The sequence below is a fragment of the Micropterus salmoides genome, unplaced genomic scaffold (assembly GCF_014851395.1).
Source record: "Micropterus salmoides isolate LMB-PRFRI ecotype aquatic unplaced genomic scaffold, ASM1485139v1 Ms_hic_scaffold_14, whole genome shotgun sequence".
NCBI lineage: Eukaryota > Metazoa > Chordata > Actinopteri > Centrarchiformes > Centrarchidae > Micropterus > Micropterus salmoides.
Genome location: NW_024040485.1, coordinates 17615278 through 17639168, shown reverse-complemented (window position 1 = coordinate 17639168; position 23891 = coordinate 17615278). Strand labels below are relative to the sequence as shown.

At 42.9% G+C, this 23891-nt stretch overlaps 2 protein-coding genes across 4 annotated transcripts in view; one reads left to right on the top strand and one right to left on the bottom strand.

Moving 5' to 3' along the window:
* The first annotated feature begins 4185 nt into the window (after window positions 1-4185).
* nyap2b (neuronal tyrosine-phosphorylated phosphoinositide-3-kinase adaptor 2b) lies at window positions 4186-23052 on the top strand. Its single transcript, XM_038718137.1, has 7 exons — window positions 4186-4983; window positions 10114-10434; window positions 13047-13057; window positions 13961-15037; window positions 17901-19163; window positions 19310-19413; window positions 20386-23052. The coding sequence occupies exons 1-7, from the start codon at window positions 4805-4807 to the stop codon at window positions 20671-20673; spliced, it is 3243 nt and encodes a 1080-aa protein (XP_038574065.1). The 5' UTR covers window positions 4186-4804; the 3' UTR covers window positions 20674-23052.
* The window catches only part of LOC119902144 (collagen alpha-4(IV) chain-like), a 25431-nt gene continuing 24372 nt past the window's right edge, over window positions 22833-23891 (bottom strand). For all 3 annotated transcript variants that reach the window (XM_038718114.1, XM_038718115.1, XM_038718116.1), the window contains 2 exons: window positions 23579-23862; window positions 22833-23496 (listed from right to left, as the gene is read on the bottom strand). In XM_038718114.1, coding sequence (XP_038574042.1) covers window positions 23236-23496; window positions 23579-23862 — 545 coding nt within the window. In that variant the 3' untranslated portion in view covers window positions 22833-23235. The remainder of the gene's footprint in view (window positions 23497-23578; window positions 23863-23891) is intronic.

The window sequence follows — 23891 nt, the reverse complement described above, 5'->3', positions numbered from 1 at the left end:
AGATTTCCTCACTGTCTGTGTTTATTGAACTCTGATGGGATCTAAATACTTCCTTTGAGATTGTGCGCATGGGCCCACGTACTGAGGTCAAATCTGGGACCTTTGTGTATGTGTGAATGTGCATGGGTGCGTGTGCTGAGTTGGTCTGGATAGAACAACTTGTTTTGTGCGGGACCAGTGAACCACATCCCTCACAATAGGCAGAAAAATGGGGTTGACTACCTTTTTGACTGAGCATTTTATCTCAGTGAGATCATAGCAATTGGCTTTTTATGGCATGCGGCATGCTGTTATGGGAGGAGTGTTTGGACTGGGTGCAGAGAAATACTGTTTTATTTCACCCTATTTTAACTTTCCTTTCCTCACTCCAAAACAGATGCCTCTTTTGATAACCATAAGCAATCCAGCGCAGTGATTCATCCTTAGCTCTCCTGAACTCGCCAGTGTGTTGTTGCTCTTTTTGGCTCCCCCTCCCCTTGCTTTATGTTTAACAACCCCATTATCCCCGTCTCTCCTTCGAAAGTGACCACCACATTGTTTGTGAAAACTGATTTTGATGCCTCCGACCTCTTACTCCAGCACACTTTTTTCCCCCCGCAAAGTGCGAGACAGCCAGGGATAGAGGGAGGGGGAAAGTGAGGGGGAGAAGGGCGGGGGTTAAGAGAAATGGAGGGAAGGGTTGATGAAAACAACAGATCTCTGCTCCCTAATCCTTTTGTGTCGATGGTGTTAATCCACCCGCACCGCTCACCCTCCCTCAACCCCTGCTTCTGCACCACATACCAGGCGCTTCCTCCACGTAAACAACCGACAGCAACGCTGAAACCAATACTCATCCCCCAGACAGTCAAATAGAAGTACACGGCAGCCGCAGTAGCCCCCATGGCAAACACGCAACTCAGGCTCAACTTTGTCCCTGCTTTCATCCTGTTCATCTTTGTGGCCACTGGGAACAAGTCTCTATTCTGGATGGCTTGCTTTGTTTGTTTATGCAAACATATTTAAATCTTGCATCAGTATGTGTCTATTGGATATTGCAAAGTATTGTTTTCCCTTTCAGTGTGTTTTGCTTTCATGCATTTGCTCCTCTTTGTCTTGTTCTGCTTTGTTTTGGCTACTGTACATGTAATGAATGCACTTGAGAGCAACACGGTGTATTCACTGCAAGTGTTTTTGTGTCGTGGTCTTGTTTACGAGCTGTAAGGGAGAGGGGATGGTGGAGGGGGGGTATAGGGGAGGGGAGCGCAGTGGTTGCCGGGGGAAGAGGAGGTTGTGTCTAATGAGGTCACACCCTGGCAACCCGGTGACTCCTCCCACTCAGCTCCCCCCTCCCCCATCTTTCCACTTGGCCCCCTCTGAGTGTGCCCACCCACTCAACCCCCACCTCACCCTCTGACAGAGAGAGCTCTCCATGGTGCTGAAAACAGAAAAACACATTCAGGCTCCAGTTACAGTGCAGCTGCAAAGGAAAGGCAGGCGAGACACACGAGACAAAAACATAAAACGACTACCTGGCGATAGAGACTGAGGTATGAGCGCTTATGAAGAGGAGTTGAGAAGCACACAGCGAGAGAAACAGGAATGTAGGAAAAGGAAGGAGAGAGAGGGAGAGAGGATGACGCTGTAGTAGAAGGTGGCTACAGTAGGCAGTGGGCGTGTTCTTGTTGTGATCTATAGTTGGGAAGCCTGGTGTCATCTGCTTAGGCACAGACTGACTGTACAGACCTGTGTGGACGAGCAGGACGCCGGCAGGGAATACCATAATTGGAAACGCACGCCTCAGTCTCAACCTTCACGGCACTGTGGATGAGGATTCCTTTCACCTGTACGGCGCTCTGAGACATTTTGTGCATTCTGACATATTAAAGCAGAAGGAGAGACATTCTGGGGAAGAAGAATTAGAAAGACTGTGAGTGTCTGGTCTGCAACTGCAAGGGGAGTTTGAACTGTTAGTGTGTATTTGTGTCATGCTTGCGGTTTTGGTCTGTTGCTACCGTGCCCCTTCCTTCTGTCTCTAACATGTGCAGATGTATGAAACAGTGAAGCTGGCACCTGTCTTGGAGTTCGGGACCATCTGGACTGGAGGGGTCGCATCTCCCTTTTGTGCCCAGGGGAGGGAGCATTGGGCTGGGCACCCAATGGCCCACCTCCCCTCTAGCACCAGCCTTATCCTGGGTCACAGGGACTCCTTTTAGCAAGTCAGTCAGTTGGACCATACAATGGATGGAAGTCTATGTGGATTTAAGTGGAATAGTGCACTGGTGCTACAGTATAGGTCAGAGTTCACTAGCGTGCACTGGACTCATCAGGGGAAGACAGAAGACACGTTGGTCCACAAACCAGCAGGGACACAGTCCCATTGTAAGTATGCATCATAACACTTGCTTATACACAACAATGACCCACAGACCCACAAATATATATGCCAACAAATGCTCATGCTTTGCACATCATTAAGCATTCAAAAGTGTTCTGTTCTCTACTCAAGTCCACATAAAATCTCAAAAGCAGAGCTGCCAAGTGTAGCACCTGTTTGTGCCTGGGTGTACAGGTTAACTTTTACTTGGTCCCCCTTTCTGCACTGATGTGTGCGTGTGTGCGCGTGCATGAGTGCCCACGCGGGTTGTCACCAGACAATTGGCCCTGCAATCTTTCTGACAATGTGTCTCTAGAATATCCATGCCGCTCTTCTCCTGTGACATGGTTGCCTGGAAACAGAAACGGTGTGCCACTTTCATTTACTTTTAAAGCAAAGTGGACCTCTGTGTTCCAACTGTTGCAGCCCATGTCAGCTGGGGCAAAGGGAGAGAGAAGAAATGAGATAGGGAAAAAAGAGAAAATGCATCAAGGGAAAGAGTGAGAATGGAGAGGAAAATAAAGCTTTGTTGTAAAAAAAAAAAAAAAAGTGTTATTCAATTGACAAATTTTATAGAGATTAGCAAATAAGAATAGCATTTTACATCGATGAGTTATGGGAGGACAATCCAATGTGAAAGGCTTGGTTGGTAAAAACTGTGATAAACAAGCTGATTCTAGTGCGGAGTGCTGCTGCAGGCTTACAGGGATTAGGCAGGCAGGCTTAATTCAGCTCAAGCACTGTTTGAACTGTGCCTTCCTATTGCTGCACCCTTAACACATCTAACTGGTTCACCTTCTTCCTCCTCAGAAACCAAAATATATTTCCTTTGCATAGCTTCTGGCTGTGCCTGTTCATCAGTGATAAGACCTGATAATCAGGGGCAAAAAATCTCCACTTGACACCAGGACTCTGTGCCCTCGTTTGAACTCTGCTCTGATGTGGTGGTTCTGTTGGCTCTTATCACTCCTCTCCTCGTGCCTGTCAAAACCTATGCTAAGGAGTGTTGAGAATGTTTCGTAGGGAGGGGAACTAGCAGATAAACCCACTGACCTACGCCCCAAGCTGGACTTATTGATAGATAGACACGAGTTAGAGGGATGCTGAGGATGGCCAGACAATGGCCGGTCTCTCAGTTGGCCATGCAGTCTCCATCTGGCAAGCACCCCCCACCCCAACACCCCCACCTTTGCTGCCCTTGCCTCTCTACCCACATATACACACACAAACATACATAGTTATCACATCATCCTCCCCCTCCCCACATACTCACACTCAGTGCTTCTCTCACACAAGCATGAGTCTTGGGCTGATCTGAAAACATTGACCTACATAAAAGCATGCCCTGTCTTCTTCCCTTCTACCACTGGCCTCTCCAATATCACATCCGGCTGTTGCACATAGTATATAGTATGTTGCGTGCAGTTGCAAATACACACTGTACATGCATGCACACTGAATCACATCAGTAGCTGCTCTATGCTATGTATGGATCTTAAGTGGCTGCAAACAATGTTGTTTTAAAATGATTCCCTTTGGAAGGAGTGAATCAAAGTATGATTGCACCGGCATGGGTGTTTCATTGAGGAGGCTTTTCCTCACACAAACAGCCACACTCTTTCTTGTGACAATGCTGCTGTCAGTGACAGTCTTTTTACAGAATCAAAAGGCGACCATGAGCAACTCAAGAGGAGGTTATTTTTAGATCTTCGACATAAAATTGATGCTGATATCCGCATATGCAAAACCATGCATCGCAGTCTAGTAAGATTGGTTCATTTAATCGGTGTGGTCGGTCCCAGCAGTACTATATTCACATCTGAGCCCAGCACATATTAAACTGCAGAAGATGAAAGCCTTTTTTTAATTTCATTCAGACACTCACTTGGTTACAGCCCATACTTTCAGCCAGATAATGTGCAAAAACAACTGAGAAAATGAGCAGCCACTACTGATCCTCAGCCAATAAGGAAACTGAAACGGAAGGTTATGAGTGACTGTAGCTAGATAGTGAGTAACTTGACTTTGCATATTTACATGTGCATGTGAGCTTTGAGCATGTGTATGTGTGTAGAGAAATATGTTGCAATCCTCCAGGGAAAATGTTTACTCTTGTGGACACGGGCATGATGCAGGTCTGAATCTTTCACAGACCAACTCCACAGCAACAGTCAGGAACATTAAAAACAATAGCAACATCACACAAACTAAACTGTGTGACATTATGCTTCATCCTTCTTCATCTCACCAAGGCTGACCTTGAAAAATGAATGTTGAGAGAACAAATACTGACATAACCACATGCTTGTTTTGTATCCAGACCATACTCGTCCAATATGATGCCCTAGTAGTCCACATTATTAATCATATTTTGTGTATCTCTTTAAGGCAAACAATAATCACTAACATTTTCAATGTCTTTCTCAGGATGCTGTGGAATCTTGAAGAATGATGAGCTCCAAAGAAGAGGAAACTCTCCGTTTTTTGCAGTATGTTGAGGAGAATGGGCTGAGAGCCTACAATGGCCTGGTAGCTCAGAACTTGGACCACGCCAGGAATGAGAGAAATAGGACATTCCTGCAGGAGAAAAACGACAAGAAGAGAAAACAGGAGGAAGCCATAAGGAGGTAGGAAGAAACAAAGAAAGTTCTTCACAAAAGGAAAAAACAGCAGACTCATTGAAAAAAGTTTTGCACAGAATTATCCTATGAAAAACATACATTAAGAATATGGTTCGGATAAGATAGTGATAGACTTTCGCAGGATGCAAGGATGTAAGGAACTGGGACAAGTGGCCAGAGGATCCCTGTGGCAATGGCAGGTTGCCATATGTTGGGGGTGCACCCCATGATCTATAGAGGATAATTCATTTTTCACTTTTAGACTTATTTGGGACTAGTCCTTGGATGGAGGTCATCACTGCTGTTTTTAAGATGAAGAGCAATTAGAATTAAGAAGGTATGGGGTGGGCTGTGACAGAAAGTGTGTTACGATGTGAGGGTGGAAAGGAGACATGTTAGGAAACTTCTGGTTATGCAGTGATTGAACTTCTGTTTGCATGAAAAAGTTTTTCCGACTGTGTAGAATGATGTATCATTGTCAAGAAATTGTTGTAACGCCTCTAGTTTTTTTCCAATTGACCTCATCAGAGATCAGTCACATGTGCAGCTGCACCCTGTTCCACATGGTGTGATGATGAGCAAGCAGTAACACCACTGTGTGGCATCCCGAAACTTGAGCGAATAAGAGGCACGCACTCACAACGTGACTAGCATCTGCACACGGCGTGCTTGTGTTGTGGGGTAGAATAGTGGGCACTAAGTCGCCGTGAGTCTTTGGGGTGATAACAGGACACTGCAAAGGGGTTTGGAATATGTTGGTGCGACGACTTGGACATCTGTGTTGCTTTGTTTCCCCACCAAAAAACGGAGAGATGTATGAAACACCAAGAAACACTCTGTTAACACTGATTTGGGCTTTGCTTTAAGAATAATCATAAGTCATACATTTGCTTTAGTTGTTTTTTGTATGCTCTAACATGGAATAATATTATTTTATTATTATTATCTTAGGACTGATGATCCATCTTAAAATCATTCATGTATCATTTTTATAAAGTACAATTATTATTTACATTCATACTGTCTTGTCAAGTCTACAGTACTCCTAAGTAGCATTATTTGCTGTGCAACTTTTAAAGAGAACATCAGTCAAATGGATGCATATTTTATCGGAGAATACCCATAAAGTAAGACGAGAGACACTTGTTTTCCACTTTAATCATCAACCAATAAATCAAATGGTGCAGGAAGCTAAACAAACATCAGTTTGCAGTGGAAAGGCTTATGGGAAGTGCTGTCCAATGTTGTCATGGAATCTATAAATCATTGTTGGGTCAGTCTGTATGATATGGTACAAAGTATTTTAGCAGCTGTTGGGAGTTTTTACTGTGCATCAGATTATTACATTGATGTAGTTTTGGTGGCTGAGCACATATGTGACCAGATGTGGTTCTTCTTAATTGATTTATTCAGGAATCCATTGAACCCTGTTACATTTCTGTGAAAGGGTAATACAATTACAAAAGAACTGATTCTTCACTGCCACTGTGATTGTGATAGGCAGTGCACTGTACAGTATATGAACTGTAAATCACTTGCATGATCAAAGCTGACTAAAAGTGCAACTTTATACCTCAGGCATTAGGGGAAAAAAAGACTCAGAAATCTATCTGGACTCTATTTTATCACTTGCCCGTAAAATGTCCCTGATGCCATTGTTATTAGAAGTCTGACAGTCTTGTACAGTAACTTGGTGAATGGGACAAGGCGGTGCCTTAGGAAAGTGGCATCTACTGTCCTGCTATCCTTCCACTGTGTCTCAGTTGTTGTTGAAGTTAAAATATTAATACACAGTCACTGCAGGAAGAGTCTAAAAAATAACTGGATTTTTAATGAAGCCTATAAGTAGGTCAATGAGACGACCCATTTTTACAGTAACTGACTGAGAGTGAGTGAGTGCTGGGGTTCACATGTGAATACTTGCATTTGCATGTGCACAAGTAAATACATACATACTTGTGTACATGTGCATGCATCGACATGAACAACAGGAAAATAGAATGCATTAGTGTGTGATAAAGGGTAGGATAGAACTGGCCTGTGTGATTGTGTGACAGCGAAAGAGCTTGTTTGAACAAATGTGTTTAAGAGTGTTGGGGGGAAGAAAAAACCTGTTAGAGAGATTAAGTGTGAGCTCAGTTGCAGGAGATGTGTTCTGCCTAGTGACAGCTGGAACACCCACAGGCCAATCAGATCAGCACATTAGCTTTGAGTGAGGCGGGTCTTCCTGCCTGCTGCTATGGCACTCTGGGTTTCTTTTATTGTATTTCATCAGACAAAGTTATTCACACAGTCACACACACAGATGCCAACACATTCACTTAAACATGCAAGTGTATGCAAACATATATACACACACGCACGCACACACACACACACTCACAAAAAACACACATTTACTTATATTTACATATGCTTGCAAATTCTAAACGGCTGCTTACGCCTTTCTTTACCATTTGTACACACACACACGCAGGTATTCACAGACAAACATCTCTTTTCATTATGTTTTTTAGTGCTTTGCTTGTTTCTCTGATGTTGTTTTTCCTGTCACATGGTGTCACAGTGAGAGAGCCAGAGCTGCCCGACGACAAGTCATCACCAACTGATCCAAATGCACCTGTGGTCTGTCCTCTAGCCAATCACTGGGCAAATATCCTATAAATAATCCAGTCCACTACTCCAGTCATACCCACCCACCCACACATACACACACACACAACCCATGTGTATGGGTGTGCATGCACACATTTACAGCAGACACACACCCAAAACATATGAAAGGGAGAGACTGTTGACACATGTGGCTGAATGCTGAAGAGCAAGATTTTCTAACTAAAATAATATTGGCAGTATAGCTCCACAGGTTGCTGCAGGCATTTTTGTATCACTACTGTCATCTTTAAACAAAATGTGATGTGGTTATAATATGCTCATGATGTGAACATGTGCTTTTATTATTGTTGTGCAGCGGCAGCTGGTTTTGTGTCTGGTTTCTATGGATACCCTGTTGCTAGGCAAAAATAAGCCCCTGACCAATGAACCCACCCCACCAAGCACCTTCTGTTCAGCAGCTGGCCTGGAGGGAGTCAATGTCAGCAAAGTCACACATTAAGGGGTCACAGACATTCATACACACCCATGTGTGCACACACTCACACACAAGATAGACATTTGTGAAGCCACACATGCAAATCCATCCTATTTCATGTCATTTGTTTAAACAAATCTCGGACATTAAGCTTAACTGTGACTCTCTAAAATGAGAAAAAGTAAATACATCAACTGCAGAGATCAAGTGTGCATACACTGAAAACTTTTCTTTTGTACAAACCATTTTCCCTGAACACAGTCAGATCTTGAGCTCATTTACTGTGTTTGTGTGTGCATACAAGTGTGTGTTTGTGTGTGTATTGCAGACAGACCTCGATCCATTCCCCTATTACCACACAACACTCAGACATCATTAACGCTCCATTCAGGCCAATCATCCATTTATAGGGATTGATTGTGTACAGGCTGGAGGACTTCCACGGTGTCATTATGTATGTGGTTGTGTGAGCTGCATCAGTGACATCCAGGGTTAAACTCAAATCAATGCTTCGCCCTGAAAGAGAGTTTGTTATCAGTGGCAGTAATACACTCACCTAAAGGATTATTAGGAACACCTGTTCAATTTCTCATTAATGCAATTATCTAATCAACCAATCACATGGCAGTTGCTTCAATGCATTTAGGGGTGTGGTCCTGGTCAAGACAATCTCCTGAACTCCAAACTGAATGTCAGAATGGGAAAGAAAGGTGATTTAAGCAATTTTGAGCGTGGCATGGTTGTTGGTGCCAGACGGGCCGGTCTGAGTATTTCACAATCTGCTCAGTTACTGGGATTTTCATGCATAACCATTTCTAGGGTTTACAAAGAATGGTGTGAAAAGGGAAAAACATCCAGTATGCGGCAGTCCTGTGGGCGAAAATGCCTTGTTGATGCTAGAGGTCAGAGGTGAATGGGCCGACTGTTTCAAGCTGATAGAAGAGCAACTTTGACTGAAATAACCACTCGTTACAACCGAGGTATGCAGCAAAGCATTTGTGAAGCCACAACACGCACAACCTTGAGGCGGATGGGCTAGAACAGCAGAAGACCCCAGCGGGTACCACTCATCTCCACTACAATAGGAAAAAGAGGCTACAATTTGCAAGAGCTCACCAAAATTGGACAGTTGAAGACTGGAAAAATGTTGCCTGGTCTGATGAGTCTCGATTTCTGTTGAGACATTCAGATGTTAGAGTCAGAATTTGGCGTAAACAGAATGAGAACATGGATCCATCATGCCTTGTTACCACTGTGCAGGCTGGTGGTGGTGGTGTAATGGTGAGGGGGACGTTTTCTTGGCACACTTTAGGCCCCTTAGTGCCAATTGGGCATCGTTTAAATGCCACGGTCTACCTGAGCGTTGTTTCTGACCATGTCCATCCCTTTATGGCCACCATGTACCCATCCTCTGATGGCTACTTCCAGCAGGATAATGCACCATGTCACAAAGCTCGAATCATTTCAAATTGGTTTCTTGAACATGACAATGAGTTCACTGTACTAAAATGGCCCCCACAGTCACCAGATCTCAACCCAATAGAGCATCTTTGGGATGTGGTGGAACGGGAGCTTCGTGCCCTGGATGTGCATCCCACAAATCTCCATCAACTGCAAGATGCTATCCTATCAATATGGGCCAACATTTCTAAAGAATGCTTTCAGCACCTTGTTGAATCAATGCCACGTAGAATTAAGGCAGTTCTGAAGGCGAAAGGGGGTCAAACACAGTATTAGTATGGTGTTCCTAATAATCCTTTAGGTGAGTGTATGTCTGTTATTGTTAACTTAGTGCTCTCATAATGAAAATCAAATGCACATACATACACACAAGTGGAGACATGCCATAGTGACTGTGTATGTCAGAGTAAACTTGGGTCAAGATTTTTGTCTCTCCCCTTTTCTTTCTTTCCAATCATGTAAACTAATATATCAAATATATAATATTTTTACAATTCATATTTACATAGATATTTCTGTTCCCTTGACCCTTTATTCCTCCTCTCTACCTTCTCTCTCTCTTGCCTCGTCTCTTTCTGTTTTAGGACAGGTGAGGACATAGCAACTGAAGGCAAGCACTTACGTATGGGCTCCATTACCATGCCGGACCCCCAGGAATGCATGCCCTTACCCCACCCGCATGCCCTCGCCTGTGGGCAGGGCTTCTCCGTACGCTCCCAGTCCCTCCACTCTGTCGGTGGTGGGAACAGTGGGGGTGGAGGAGAGGAGGAAGTGGGAAGCCCAACCTCTAGAAAGCAGCCCCCACCCAAGCCCAGGAGGGACCCAGCCACCAAGCTGAGCATGTCGTCTGAGGCGGTGGACCACAATCCCATGTCCACCTGCCGTGGGGAGAGATGTGACGGTGAGTGGTGGTGGCACTTCACACCAAGCTGCTGCGCTATATATAGCTACTCTCTGCAGTGCCCTCCTCAACACTGTTTCGCCTACAATGACATGACATCTAGCTATTCACTGCATACTTCACACTAAGTACCACAGTGGCAAATAGATGTAAAAAGAATAATGAGCTATAAGTACAATGGGGTTAAACCATGGTTAAAACATTTGGGGTGCACTAGACAGCAATAAAAATATGATGAACTACAGCTGAATCAACTATGTATGAAAGTATACTGACTAAGAGTCTGACTAGATTTGTGCTGCACTACACTGACTGTCTGGACACATTTGGCTAGGAAAAAACATTATTTACTATGTTTGAATGACAGTGGACCAATTTATATGTATAATCCAGAATAACTGAGTACACAGGCTAGTGCAATTGTAGATGCCAAAATCTATGAATATAGGTTGCAAAAATAAAGGCTCAGCTGTAATTTTATTTCAGTTTTCATTTTGTTCTTTTACTTACTGTTACTGTCAGACGAACAGCTATACAGATTGTTCACATATTTCCCCATGCCACACAGATATATCAGATAGCAAAAGGTTGAGATCTGGCTAACACGTTGAGCCAGGTGTGAAAGTATCATATTGTGATGCATATAAATAACTGGTGCATTTTTCTGAACTTTGTAAAATAGATCCTCCTACATCCTTTTGTGTTTGGTAATAGCTGCATTTTAAGGCCTTGGCAGATTCTATTTACTCAGGAATTTAATGTTCATTTTATTGTAAGACTCTTGAAGAGTAAAAGAAGATTTTGGGTGCATGTTCAGTTTCAGCGGAAACGAATATTTAATGTGTATGAATGTAAGGATTTTTTGCTTATTTTGGCATGTGCATTTAATCATCAGGTGTTATTATCCATGGTCTAGATTTCCCAGGCTGAATACTGTTGCATTTTCCTGTAATGTCCTGATATAATACATAAAGTTGTGTGTATGAAGTAGAAGTTCACAGTGCACATAAAGAAGGTAGAATTGTCTTGATGGTTCTATAACCTCATTTAAAACTGACATACTTTTAGTATTTCTACAAGGCAAATTACCAATAAAGGCCAAACAATCTTCCTTCCAGTTAAAACTGGCAAGGCCAAAATTTTGAGATGCCTTGATCAAGATCCAATAGAAGCACCCTGCAGCAATTTCAGACATTTTTCTGAAGCAAAATAACACAATATGCCCATTTGGCCATGGATGAAAAAGAGGGCATATTATAGTTCATCATCTCAGTGTAAGAAAGGCTTTAATGAATGGGACAGGAATTAATTAAGCTAAAGGAATGTTTCTCTGAACAAGCCTCAGATACAATCCTTGCTGTTGCACAATGAACAATGCACACAGCCAAACAATTGTATTAGAAATAAACCACCCACAGTACATGTGCTGAGCACAATGACACATGCGCTGCAAAATTAAAATTACATTTAAAGTATAATAATAGTCTTTGAGGCTGTGAGAGCAAAAATATATAGAGGCTGCAGGATGCTTTGAATCCATTTCAGTTTGGATGCTGAGTCGCCAACGTGATGTTTAGGGAGTCGCCCAGCCTGGCTCAGATTGGTGGGGATCTCTCTATGTGCACACAGATCTTCCTGGGCACCACGGCAACCATCCCACAGAAACAAGACCCCCTGCAGCCCAGCCAATCACAGAATCACTGAGCAGCTCAAGCCAATGGGGCACTAGAGATGCTGAGGTCTGAGGCTTTGGAGCCAATCAGAGTGAGAGTGTGGGGGTGTCCCTGGCTGATGGGAGGGTTGCGTGCTCTGTAGCTGGCGCTGTAGCGGGAAGGGGAGGAGCTTGTCAGAGTAGAATTCATTCAGGAGGAGCGATTGACCTAGATTCGTTTTCCCCAGGAGGAGAGGGAAGAGGGGGGTTGCGGGTAAACACATCCGCTACGGGGGAGGGGGAGAAGAGGGAGCAATGGAGAGAGGAAGAGAAGTGACAGGGAGTAAGAGATGTTTGGAAGGATTGATTCATCATCAATCCTGCAGCAGGTCCGCGATGCAAACCTGTAATTGTAATGTAATTGTCATTGTAAGTGTAATAATGCATTTGGTGATTGTTCACAAAAGGCATATTTACACCACTGTATACACATACTCACACACAGAAAGGGGGAGAGCGTACATGAGAATGTGAGTAGTCCAATTAAACACATACCAGGAACACATCTGGGTTGAACCAAGATTTGGTTAACACCTTATTAATTAGCGGTAATGAGGATGAAATGTAGAACCAACAGGCTTGTTTCATCCTCAGCTCAAAGTAGCATCATCAACATCAACCTGGATAAATCCAAAATGTCTGTGCAAAACAAAATGAAATGTTCTGATTTGAGTTCCAGTCTTTAAGTTTTGTTTCACCTTCTGGATTTTCTTGGCTTTGAAAGGAATTGTTTTTTCACTAGTTATTTAGTTATTTTCTCAACAAAGATAAAATACTCTAATCTTTGTATCTAAACCTGTGTATACAACTTTCTGCAACATATTCTGCAAAGCTGTACACAACAGAAAACAAGGCAGACAACACCCATACAGACTCCCATTTTTCTGGAAAAATTGAGTTCATAGGTTGTGCGACTGTGTGCTATATAATGTGTACATGCCTGTCCTAATTTTTCTCTCAGAATGTGTAGGCGTGCGTGCGTGCGTGCATGTAGTTGTGGTGGTGAGTCATACAGTTATGGGAAGTATGCGCGTGTCTGGACCATCTGGCATCTGAATTATTAAAGGTGTAAAATCTGCAGTTTGAAGATTTCAGACAGGGTCCGGCTCTTAACTACACTTATCTCCCCCTGCCCATCAGAGAAGGGGACACTCCTATCCAAACATCTCAGTGTCTGACCTAGAAATACACTGTGAGCAACTCAGTAGTATAGAGCGCTGTCTACTGTAAGTAAACTAGCATTAGGACTGTACTGTACAGTAGTATCTAGTCAACGTGAACATCGTAGTCCACTGCGCCACATCTAAAGAGATTCACACTGCAATGCTACGTCACCACTATCAGAAAGAAGCTCCAGAGTGTGTGTGACCCAGATACTATACTCACATACTGCTCCACTGCCGTATATGTGACCTAGAAATATGCATATGCCTCAACTATTTCCACATATCTGACTCAAGATTTTGCTCATGACTATACATGGTGACCTACATCTGACCCATAGGCTTTATATGAATGATTCACTTAATGATTAATGTTAAATTATTGTCCAAAATAGATTTTTGTCAAATTCACTATTGTGTTGTGTACCATATCTGTGCAGAAAGCAGCAACGGAAGAGTCATGGGACAGCATTATTTTAAGTGTTATACAACAAACAAATACCTGTCAAAATGACACACAATTATGCATCATGGTCAACAAATGAATAAACCAGAAAACAAATGATATACTGTAAACTTGTCTGTTATTAGGTAGTGCTTGTTTATGTAATTTTCCCCAGTGGATTTATTAGACTTTCTTTCTCCCTATCCTTTAGCAGCTCAAGGATGCAGTGAGGACTGCAGGAGGGTGCCACCACCCAAACCTAAGAGGAATCCCAACACACAACTGAGTGTTTCCTTCGATGAGTCCTACATCAAGAGCCATGGAGGCAACGGGGTCTGCCCCTCCAAACCCCTCCACCACGTCGCCTCCCCCTGCGAACGCAACCCCTCGCCTCCACAGAGTGATGAGAGCCCTACAGACGACTGTGAAGATGAACCTGTCTACATAGAGATGGGTGGGATTGATGTCGGAGCACGAGAACCCCTGAAGAGTGAGGATGAGGAGCCGGGAGAGTCTGTGTACGAGGAGATGAAGTACCCAGCTCTGGATGATATGGAGTACCGCACTGACCCTGTAGGGTGTCGCTCCGCATGCCCAACCCCGGCACCCTATGACCCTGAACCTCTCAGTCGCTGCTCCACACCTCGAAACATTCCCCTCTGTGAAATTCCTGCACCCTTTCCCAATTTACTCACCCATCGACCTCCACTACTGGTGTTTCCACCGGCGCCAGCCCAGTGCTCGCCCAACTCAGATGAGTCTCCCCTCACCCCTCTAGATGTAACCAAATTGCCCATGCTGGAGAACCAATCCTACAGCAAATCCCCAACATCCTCCACCGAGCCACCCTCCTCTGCACACATCCGCAGGGAGCTCACTGCCACGCCAACCCTCACCGTATCTGGGCGCTCCTCTGCGCCTCCTCTACCCTGTACCCTCTACAAATCCTCCTCCTCATCCTCTTATCAGCGCAGCCACTCTGCTTGCCCATCGCCGGTCAGCATGGGCCGCTGTCTCACCCCCCTGAGCCTCATGCGTACACCTCCCTTTGACGCTCCAATGCCATTCCCTGGGGGTCTGCCCCGGAGCGCGTCCGCCACCCCTCATGGTAAAGGCTCGCCACCTCAAGACGGTGTGGGTCGACTCCATGGCTCTATGCAGAATGTGTCAACAGGGAGGTCACGGACACCCACCAGCCCATTGGACGAACTAACCAACCTATTCACCACCGGCAGAAACATGCTGAAGAAAAACACCAGTGGCAGGAAGTCTAAAGAGCCTGGAGAGAGTAAGTTATTTCACCCGTTTGTCTCATCATTTTGGAACATAGTGAACCAAAGGCCACAAACATTTGTGTATATATTTATTTATTTATTTATGTCTTTGATTTCTGAAGAGAGGAGACTACATCTCCTTTCAGTTATTCTACCCTGCATGTACATATCTTCATTTCATAAGAGAGACTGACTTAGTTAAGAGAGCTGACAATAGAGCAACCCTACCAACACTAGAAAGAAGCTGTAAAGTCTCAGAAAAACAAAGGGGAGAGCAGGGATAACATCCTAGAGTGTCTTTGGAAACTCAACATGGATGGTGTCTGTGTCTAAATGCTTTGGTTGCAGTAAACTCTGCAGCAAACAGCAATAATTAATCATTGATGATGAGTGCAATTTATGTGGGTTTAAACCTGCGAAATTAGGAGGCTGTGCAGAGAATGCATGACTTTTACAGTATCAGGCATTGTGATTGTGGTGCTCTCTGCAACCTTCCGTTTGTTTAATCTAGGCCCAGCGAGCCAAGTCTGATACAGATCGTATGATTTAATCTGAGGAGATTAGAGGCTAAAGCGGACAGCAGGTCCCTCAAACTTAGTCATGGCATTACGCCATCAGGCAGCATTACTTATAAAATATGTAAACATCATGTTTAAATACAGATAGCCATGCCACACTCAAGACTCTGCCAAAATGAAAAACATAATTTGCTCATCATGATATAGGTGCACAAGTTTCTTACTTATGGTTACATAATCATGGCTTCATATTTCAAGTCTGGTGTCAGCAGCATTATCAGTCAGCCACAAATTGACATTCTCGTTCTCATGCATAATGCAACCATTATTTTTTTTGCTAAAATAACCACGTTAAGCCTGCATATTTTGAAATCTGATGTGAACAAATAAAAAAATCAAGATTGTAGGCATTAAACCAAACTAAATATGTAATAGGGTGTTTCATAAATGCATGAAGGATAGTGTAGTTGATGTAGAGGCATGTCATGCATTATTTGAAAAGGCTCACTGATAAATTCATATAGAGTATCTAATGATTTGGAGTGAGGTTTGACATGAAATTTAAGTTAGTTGACATAGAACTCTAGTTCTACTTCCTCTTCAGAGATGGGCTTTACAATGTGAAGGAATAAAAAAAATTAACTAAAACCTTTAATTAAATGCTCCAAAACATAGATGTGTTAAACACATTTTGTACATAAATGATAAAAGAACTACAAAGAGTCCACACATCCATCCTTACTCAACACTCTTCGCCACTACAACATAGCAACAGTGGAAGGAGGAGAAATCCCTGTTTCTTATTTGCAGATTCCCTCCCCATGGGTAATGCAGCCAATCACAGCTTAGGGCATGCCGGTCTACAACGGAGTAATGAGCTCCTGAAGGGAAATGGCTATGGCTACGAAATCGAATCTACACCTGATCAGAGGATTTCAGTTTCTCTTTTCTGTCCAATCAGCACATACCCTACACACGATTAAACCAATCAGCTGTGGAAGCTGTGCTGATGTGGACAGTGGAAGCTGAGGCAATATATGATTTCTTGCTATTTTGACTCACCAATATATCTTCCAGTTGGTGTGTACATGTGCCAATTGGTGCATATTTGCCATTCAATCCTGCTATTTCTGTGCATTGTCTTTAATACATCTGTCAAATTACTGGTTTACATTAAATGATGATTAGAGTGTTTGTTCAGGGGTACATTCAGATGCTAGGTTTTCCTAGTGTTGTCATACCAGTTCTTTGACAGTATTTTGTTCCCTAGCCCATTTAGTTTGTAAACAGTATGCATATGCTTTCTATAAATCACAGGTGGGCTGTAGTGACAGGTCTTTTTTAACTTTTTTATCCCAACCTGTGTATGAGCACACATGTGGCTAAAGGACTGACAGGTTGTGCTTGTTGCTGTGTGACTGGCTACAAGCACACACAGTGTAATGAGCACTCAAATCTAACACCATGAATTGTGGTAAATTTTTTTCCTCTCTGTGGCAGCAACAGCTAGTCTGACCCACTTACCAACTGGTTAATCGCCACACTCCCTCTCGTACCACAAACACACACGTGCATGCATGCACAGACACTAAAAAGCCATGTATGAAGCAGGACAAGACAAGGGATGTGTATGGTACTGTATGTTAAAGCCCATATAGAAACCCTATAGAGACACAGCCAACATGAAGATCAATCATCCACATACATTTTTTATTTGCACCGTGATGATCTATAATGTCTTTATTGAACAATGAATCATACATACAGTTTCATATTAGCATTTGCTATGCACACAGCATGGAATATTATATGTATTCACATAAAGAAGAGTCAGGGCACACAATGTAGTTGTGCATGAAACAATTGGAAAGTTAAACACAGACACATCTGATGGCAGTGGTTAATGTTTAAGAATATGTTTTATATTGGTAACCATGGTTATTTCATGATACACTCATGTGTATTATTTTATGGACTTCAAGGTCAAAGAAAAGTACAGTGAAAAAATATATTAATAACGAAAGATGTGTTGAATTGATTGAACAAACAATGAATATTATACTATTATATACCACAATGAAAACAATCCTAATGCCTGTTATTCCTCTTATTGACTCATATAACTCCTGTCGTTTACTGCAGCTGCCACAGTGAGAAGTGAGTGACACCTAGAGGATATATGATGGTAGTGCAAAAACTTGAAGCAGAACAACAAACATGCAATTGACAATCCAGTTTACTTTATTTTGAATCAATGGCATTATGTAATTAGCTAGTTATTAGCTAATATTTTCAATGTATTATCAACTACATCATTTAAGAATTTTGAATGCTTTTTTTCCCCCTTGTACTTTTACAGCCGAGTCCAAAAGCAAGTCTCACAGTGAATCCAAACGCGAAGGTAAGGAGCGCCACAGTCACAGCAAGGATTCCAAGCGAGACTCCAAGGATCGGCACAGCAAAGAGTCTTCTCATCGGAGAGACAAAGACAAAGACAGAGATAAAGACAGAGACAAAGACAAAGACAGAGACAAAGACAAAGACAAAGAAAGAGTAGAGGCACTGCCGCACAGACGCAACAGTAAAGACCGTACGGTTAGTGGTGTAGATGCACCACCTGTTCGCAGGGATAGCAGGGACCAGTGCTACAGCAGTGTAGAGCACATCCCATTGATAAGAAGAGACTCCAAGGACAGAGGGATCAGCAATGGTGACCTGATGCCAAGGAGAGACAGCAAAGATCGGAGTGGGGGACACGGAATGGAGTTTTTGCTGAGACAGGACAGCAAAGACAGGGACAGGCTGCTAGATCAGCCACCTGAGCTGTTACCAAGACAAGACAGCAAGGAAAAGGCAAGGAACAGTGTAGAATGTAGACATGAAAGCAGAGAGAGACTGCTGGATCAGCCACCTGAGCTCTTACCAAGACAGGATAGCAAAGAGAGAACCAGGAACGGCGTGGAGTCAAAGCATGAGAGTAGAGACAGGCCACCTGAGCTTCTACCTCGACAAGAAAGCAAAGATAGAGCTAGAACCGGAGCAGAATACAGGCATGAGAGCAAAGACCATCGTCCTGATTTGTTACCCCGACAGGATAGCAAAGAGAGAATAAGGAATGACACAGAATATAGACACGAAGGTAGAATAGACCAGCCGCCTGAGATCCTACCCCGACAAGAAACTTCCAGAAGCAGCAATAGCAAGGACAGGGTTGGCTACAGCTCTGAATCCAAGCTTGAGGGGAGAGATCGGAGCTGCCACAACGGAGATCTTCCTCCTCCTCCTTTACCCAGACAAGACAGTAAAGATCTGAGCAGAACTGGGCTTGAAGTGAGACGGGACAGCAAAGACAGAAGTCTGAATGGCTCAGAGCAGCATCACTGTGATGTCAAGAGCACAAAGAGCCCTTCTGCTATGGAGTATAGGTGTGATAGTAAAGAACGAGGATACAGATCAGATGGTACGCCCAGACGAGATAACAGAGCACATTACAACATGGACCAATCGAAAGCACATGAGAGGAATGGCAGCACAATGTCAGGGCAGCATTCATCCACAACAACACCTACTCACCATGGGAGATCATCTGGTAGTCCACCAATGACCACGGGAACAGGAAATGGTGAGTCATAAGATGTCAAATTCATAACAGAATCTAGGATTGATAATATAACCTTTTGTATGTGGCATAAAGCATCCAGCTGATTTAAATGCATTTAATGATTATTATTACATATGACAAATATGTGATTTTCCCTCCCATTGTAGATCTGAAAGCAGCACCTAAGTATGGCCGCTCACCATCTATGCCTGCTAACCCCTCCCCAGTGGGAACTCCACAAAGGAGAGCAGCAGAGACACATCAAAGTCAGGTATGCAGAGTTTCTTGTTTTTCTTTACTTATATTTTTATGCTGTTACAGGCCCTGAAAACTTATTGCTTCTTACTAAGAGTAATTGGGTCCTACAGTACATAAATACACATGTTAGAACAGGTTTCAATTTCACTAGACACATTTCTGTAAATATTTTTTCCCCCTGTGCTCTTCTCACTGGTTTGAATTGGGCTGGGCCGATTTAGAAAAAAGTGATGTCAGGTCCTCTAAGGTTCAGTTTGTAATATTTAGGGGGATCTATTGACAGAAATGCAATATAAGATACATAACTATGTTTTCAGTGGGGTAGAAAGACCTTAAATAATGAACCGCTATGTTTTTATTTCCTTAGAATGAGCCATTTCTATCTACAAACACCACAGGTCCTCTTACATGGACATTGCCTGTTTCGTCACCACGTTAAATACGTACGAAGAACAAGAACAAGTAGTTGTGGTAGCTGTCTGGTTTATTAGAAGTAAGGAGAGAAGTGAAATTTGGACAAATATAGGACCACATGTATTATTTATTACTCTGATAATGCCAGTCCAACACATCTTTGTAGTAGCGTCCATGTTCATTCCACATTCTGATTTAAGAGCACATGAACACACACTGAAGTCAGCAGAACAACTTCACAACTCTGGAAATGGGACCATCCGAGGAGCATGTGAATGCACAGTGAGCTCAGTCACGCAGAATTTAGCTACATTTAAAGTGGGCTGTTTGGTTACTTTCAGTCAAATTTGATCAAACTGAACCCACACAGTCTTGATGAAGTAGACTGTTAAACTCTCATTGAATAATAGCTAAACATGTTTTTCTTTACCTTATCATCACATATTTAGTCATGAAAAATTTTATAATTTTATAAAGAAATACTTATAAGCTGAGTTTAGGGGCTTTAATGTGGGCAATTAATTTCGAAAACTATATTCGCTTCGCTTAATGCCTTGACTCTGTCCCTCAGATGCCCCAGATGCCATGGATCTGTGGAGACACCACCATGCTAGAACAGATCGAGAGGAAACGCACCCTCTGCATGGAAATCCGCTCCAGACAACATCCACACCTGCAGAAATTTCTGGAGAGGCCTCCTCCTCCGGACAGGAACGAGGACAGGCACCAGGAGCGGAGTCAGTGTAAGCAAGAAAGTGCATCTGTCCTCCCGGGCTGGGGGAAAAGCAGTGGGGCCAAAAAGATCCGTCCTCCCCCTTACCCTACACAGACAACCGTGTTCTGGGACACGGCCATCTGACAGTAACAACGCATTTACACCTCCCCGCCACACAACCCCTGATTACCCACTCCATCTTTCCTCTGGGTTGTGCTGATTCTTCCCTGCAACATCAGGGGCATCAGGACAGCCAATAAGAGCACCAGGGGGATGATACTCGCTGATGTCAAAGGACAATGGTGGTTACCATAGCAATATTTCTGCTCGTTCAGGTTGTCATGTTTTCTTATCATCACTGGTAATATTTGATATTTTTCTATTTCCTGTGATTGGATTCTTGTAATATAATTAGTAGAATAGATATTTGATGAATAGATATTTTCTAAATGAGATGGGGATTAAAAAGCATCTTAAATTATGTATAGTAGATGTAGATGCAATCTAATGTTTGTTTTTATGTTATTTTTGTTTTGGTTATTTTACATTTTAAAGCATAATCTATCAATACTTGTACTGTAGTAGCATAATTTTCTTATGCCCAGCTTTTTGTTTTGTGCCCAAAGCACTAAAATGAATGGACTATTCAATTCTGTCTATACTTTACATCACTGTTGTATTGTAAGTTAAGGAGTTAACGTCAACGTGCTTTAGATTCCAGCGCCCTCCATGCCTGGTCCAGTATGTTCTAGAATGTACAACAGTTGCTTCTAGAACAGAAACAGGAAACTTTGTGTGCTTCAGTTTGTATATTACAGTATGAAACTGTGTAGTCACTACGTCAAAGCCTTTCGAAGTGGTTGAATCGTTTTTTAGGAAAACCTGTTGGCTGGCATGTTTTAGGGGGCGGGGAAAGTGTGAAATGTTTCTGTTGTATTCAAAGACACACTATGAAGGTGGGTTGGGGAGGTAGTAAATTAGAACATACATTATTAACTGTATAATTTCCAAAACCAGCCAAAGCCTGTTAAAGCGAGATATGGGTGAGGTTGCACTTTGGACAGTTGGTTATTTAAAATGGGGTTGGGGGCAATAGCTGGCGAGTACCAGCGCCCTTACTTTGCTGTGCACACTGCGAGCACCATGACACCAGTGTAAATACTTGATGCCAACCAGCCCGTACAATCAACACCTGAGCTTTTAGAACATTTCTTAATTTAACTGCAGATTATAATAGCCATATGCACTTGCTTAAGGAATAACTTTCAAGATTATGCTTATATATATATTTTTGAAAATGTTAAAAGGTAGCTGTGCCATGTAAGTTTGAATTTATTGGCGGGGAGATAAAGCCTCAGGAGGCTGGCTGTGTGTGACATGCAGTCATCCATGATTGGTTGCCTCTGACAATACTCCCAATTCAATTGGCTGGCAACCACTTTAGTGATCAAATCATTTAAGGACCTATAACATGGCAACAGCTCTACCTAGTCAAGCAGACAGGGGTTGCACAAGAGCCTACAAATCTTTGAGGCTTTGTAAAAAAAAAAACTAAAAAAAAATTAGTAAAAGAAACTGCACTACCCATCATATTCCATTACATATAATCAGGCTGATTACATACAGGTCCCTCTCCCCCTGCTCTCTCCCTCTACCTCAGCCTCCTTCTTACATCATCTAAATCAGTTCTCTTTAGCACATTAAAATACAATGTTGATATTGCCAAAATAGTATGGGTTTGACAAATGACCAAGCCCTCAGATTGGAGTAAAAGTGCAGTACCCCCATCTCTGGTGAGAATCAATGCTACAGAGGTCTCTCTGTGTTGTACCTGTATGTGTGCGTGAGGGAGAGAGCTGTGTGTGTTTGTGTGTGCCAAGCTACACTGTGTGCAAGTTGAATCTTTAAAAATGATTGTTTTAAGACATTCACTTTACCCTATCCATGATGTTTGGTGGGTGGAGGTTGGAAATGTAATACTGATGATGTACAATCTTTTTGTGTGTATAAATGTGCACTGTGAAAAGGTAGAGAGAGCACCGCACTGTCAGAGTCCTCTGTCTTATTGCACTGAGTGTTCTCTTGTTTTTGCGTATTAAAAAAAGAAAAGGAAAAAACATGTTTGAGGATAAAAGTACTGTATTCTGATTGTCACTTGGGTTCTGTTGAGAGAAGTAAATAAATATGAACTTGAAACCTGCGATGAAAAAATGCATCCTGTTGATATTATTCATTTTCTCCTATCTTGGGATTTTTGCATCTAGGTGGTCGTTTTTTCAACTCTGAATGACTTGTAGTGTTAAAACTTTTTAAAGCATTTTAATTGAGGAGCACCACTTAAGAAGAAATGTCTTCTGAGTGTTTCTAAAGGATGATTTAGATAGGATTTCAAAAGTAGTCTGAAAAGGTGGGTTATCACATAATGTTACGGTACAGCAGGTAGGTGATCGATTATCAAACATCATTATCATTATTCATGATTAGAAATAGCACCTCATTGAAAGTAATGACAGAAAAAAAAAACACACAGTGACTGCAACATGGTTTAAAACAGTTGCTCAGATGAAGCTAACAGTGTATATATTGCAAAGCCACATTTTGTTTGTCCCCATCTGTACCCTTGCGTGGTAATTAGAATTAGAGTTTGAAAATGGAATAGCTTAAATGGACTAAAAGTCATTAAAGTTCAAATTGACAAGAGGTCTTTCATTGTTTTCTGAGGCAGACATGACACTGACTGGCCTTGCGTCGCTGTTGGTCGGCTGCCTTGATGGTGCCAGGACTCGGGGTGATAAACTGCTCTGTCTGACTAACAGTAGTCAGCCAAAAACTGTAGAGATTGGCAAAGTAGTGACAGGAACCGCGGGGACCCTGGCACTCTATGATGGGGTGAGTCCGGAAGTCCTTAAGGCAGCTACCAGAAGAACTCAGAGACTGGCCACCACCCTCATCACCAGCCCCTGTGTGCTGAAGAGAAAAGAGTCAGCATTTGGTAAGTTGATAGCATTTTGCTTTCATACACACCAACCTAGCTTTGTATCACACTCACCAGGAGGAAAGAGTACCCCGTCCACAGACTCCTCCAGCCAGGTGGGCATGCAGGGACCGTGTGATCCTGGCTGTGAAAAGCTACTGCGGGCAAAACAGTCTCACACACCACACAGCGGCTGATGTGGGAGCTAATCTCCTGGCCAAAGAGTGGCATCATGGGTATGGGAGCGGTGGTGGAGAGCCAATAAGATTTGTCGTTGCGACTAGAGAAGTGACAGGCAGCTTTGTTGCAGTAGGAGAAAGGCATGGTGGAAAAAACCTTGAGGCAGGAGCCAGCTTGGCCTACAGGAGAGGAGGTAAAAGAGTAGAGA

Coding starts and splice junctions, on each gene's coding strand:
- nyap2b (XM_038718137.1), top strand. CDS start 4,805: ATGATGAGCTCCAAAGAAGAGGAAACTCTCCGTTTTTTGCAGTATGTT. Junction 4,984..10,113: donor CAGGAGGAAGCCATAAGGAG/GTAGGAAGAAAC, acceptor TTTCTGTTTTAG/GACAGGTGAGGACATAGCAA. Junction 19,164..19,309: donor GACCACGGGAACAGGAAATG/GTGAGTCATAAG, acceptor CTCCCATTGTAG/ATCTGAAAGCAGCACCTAAG.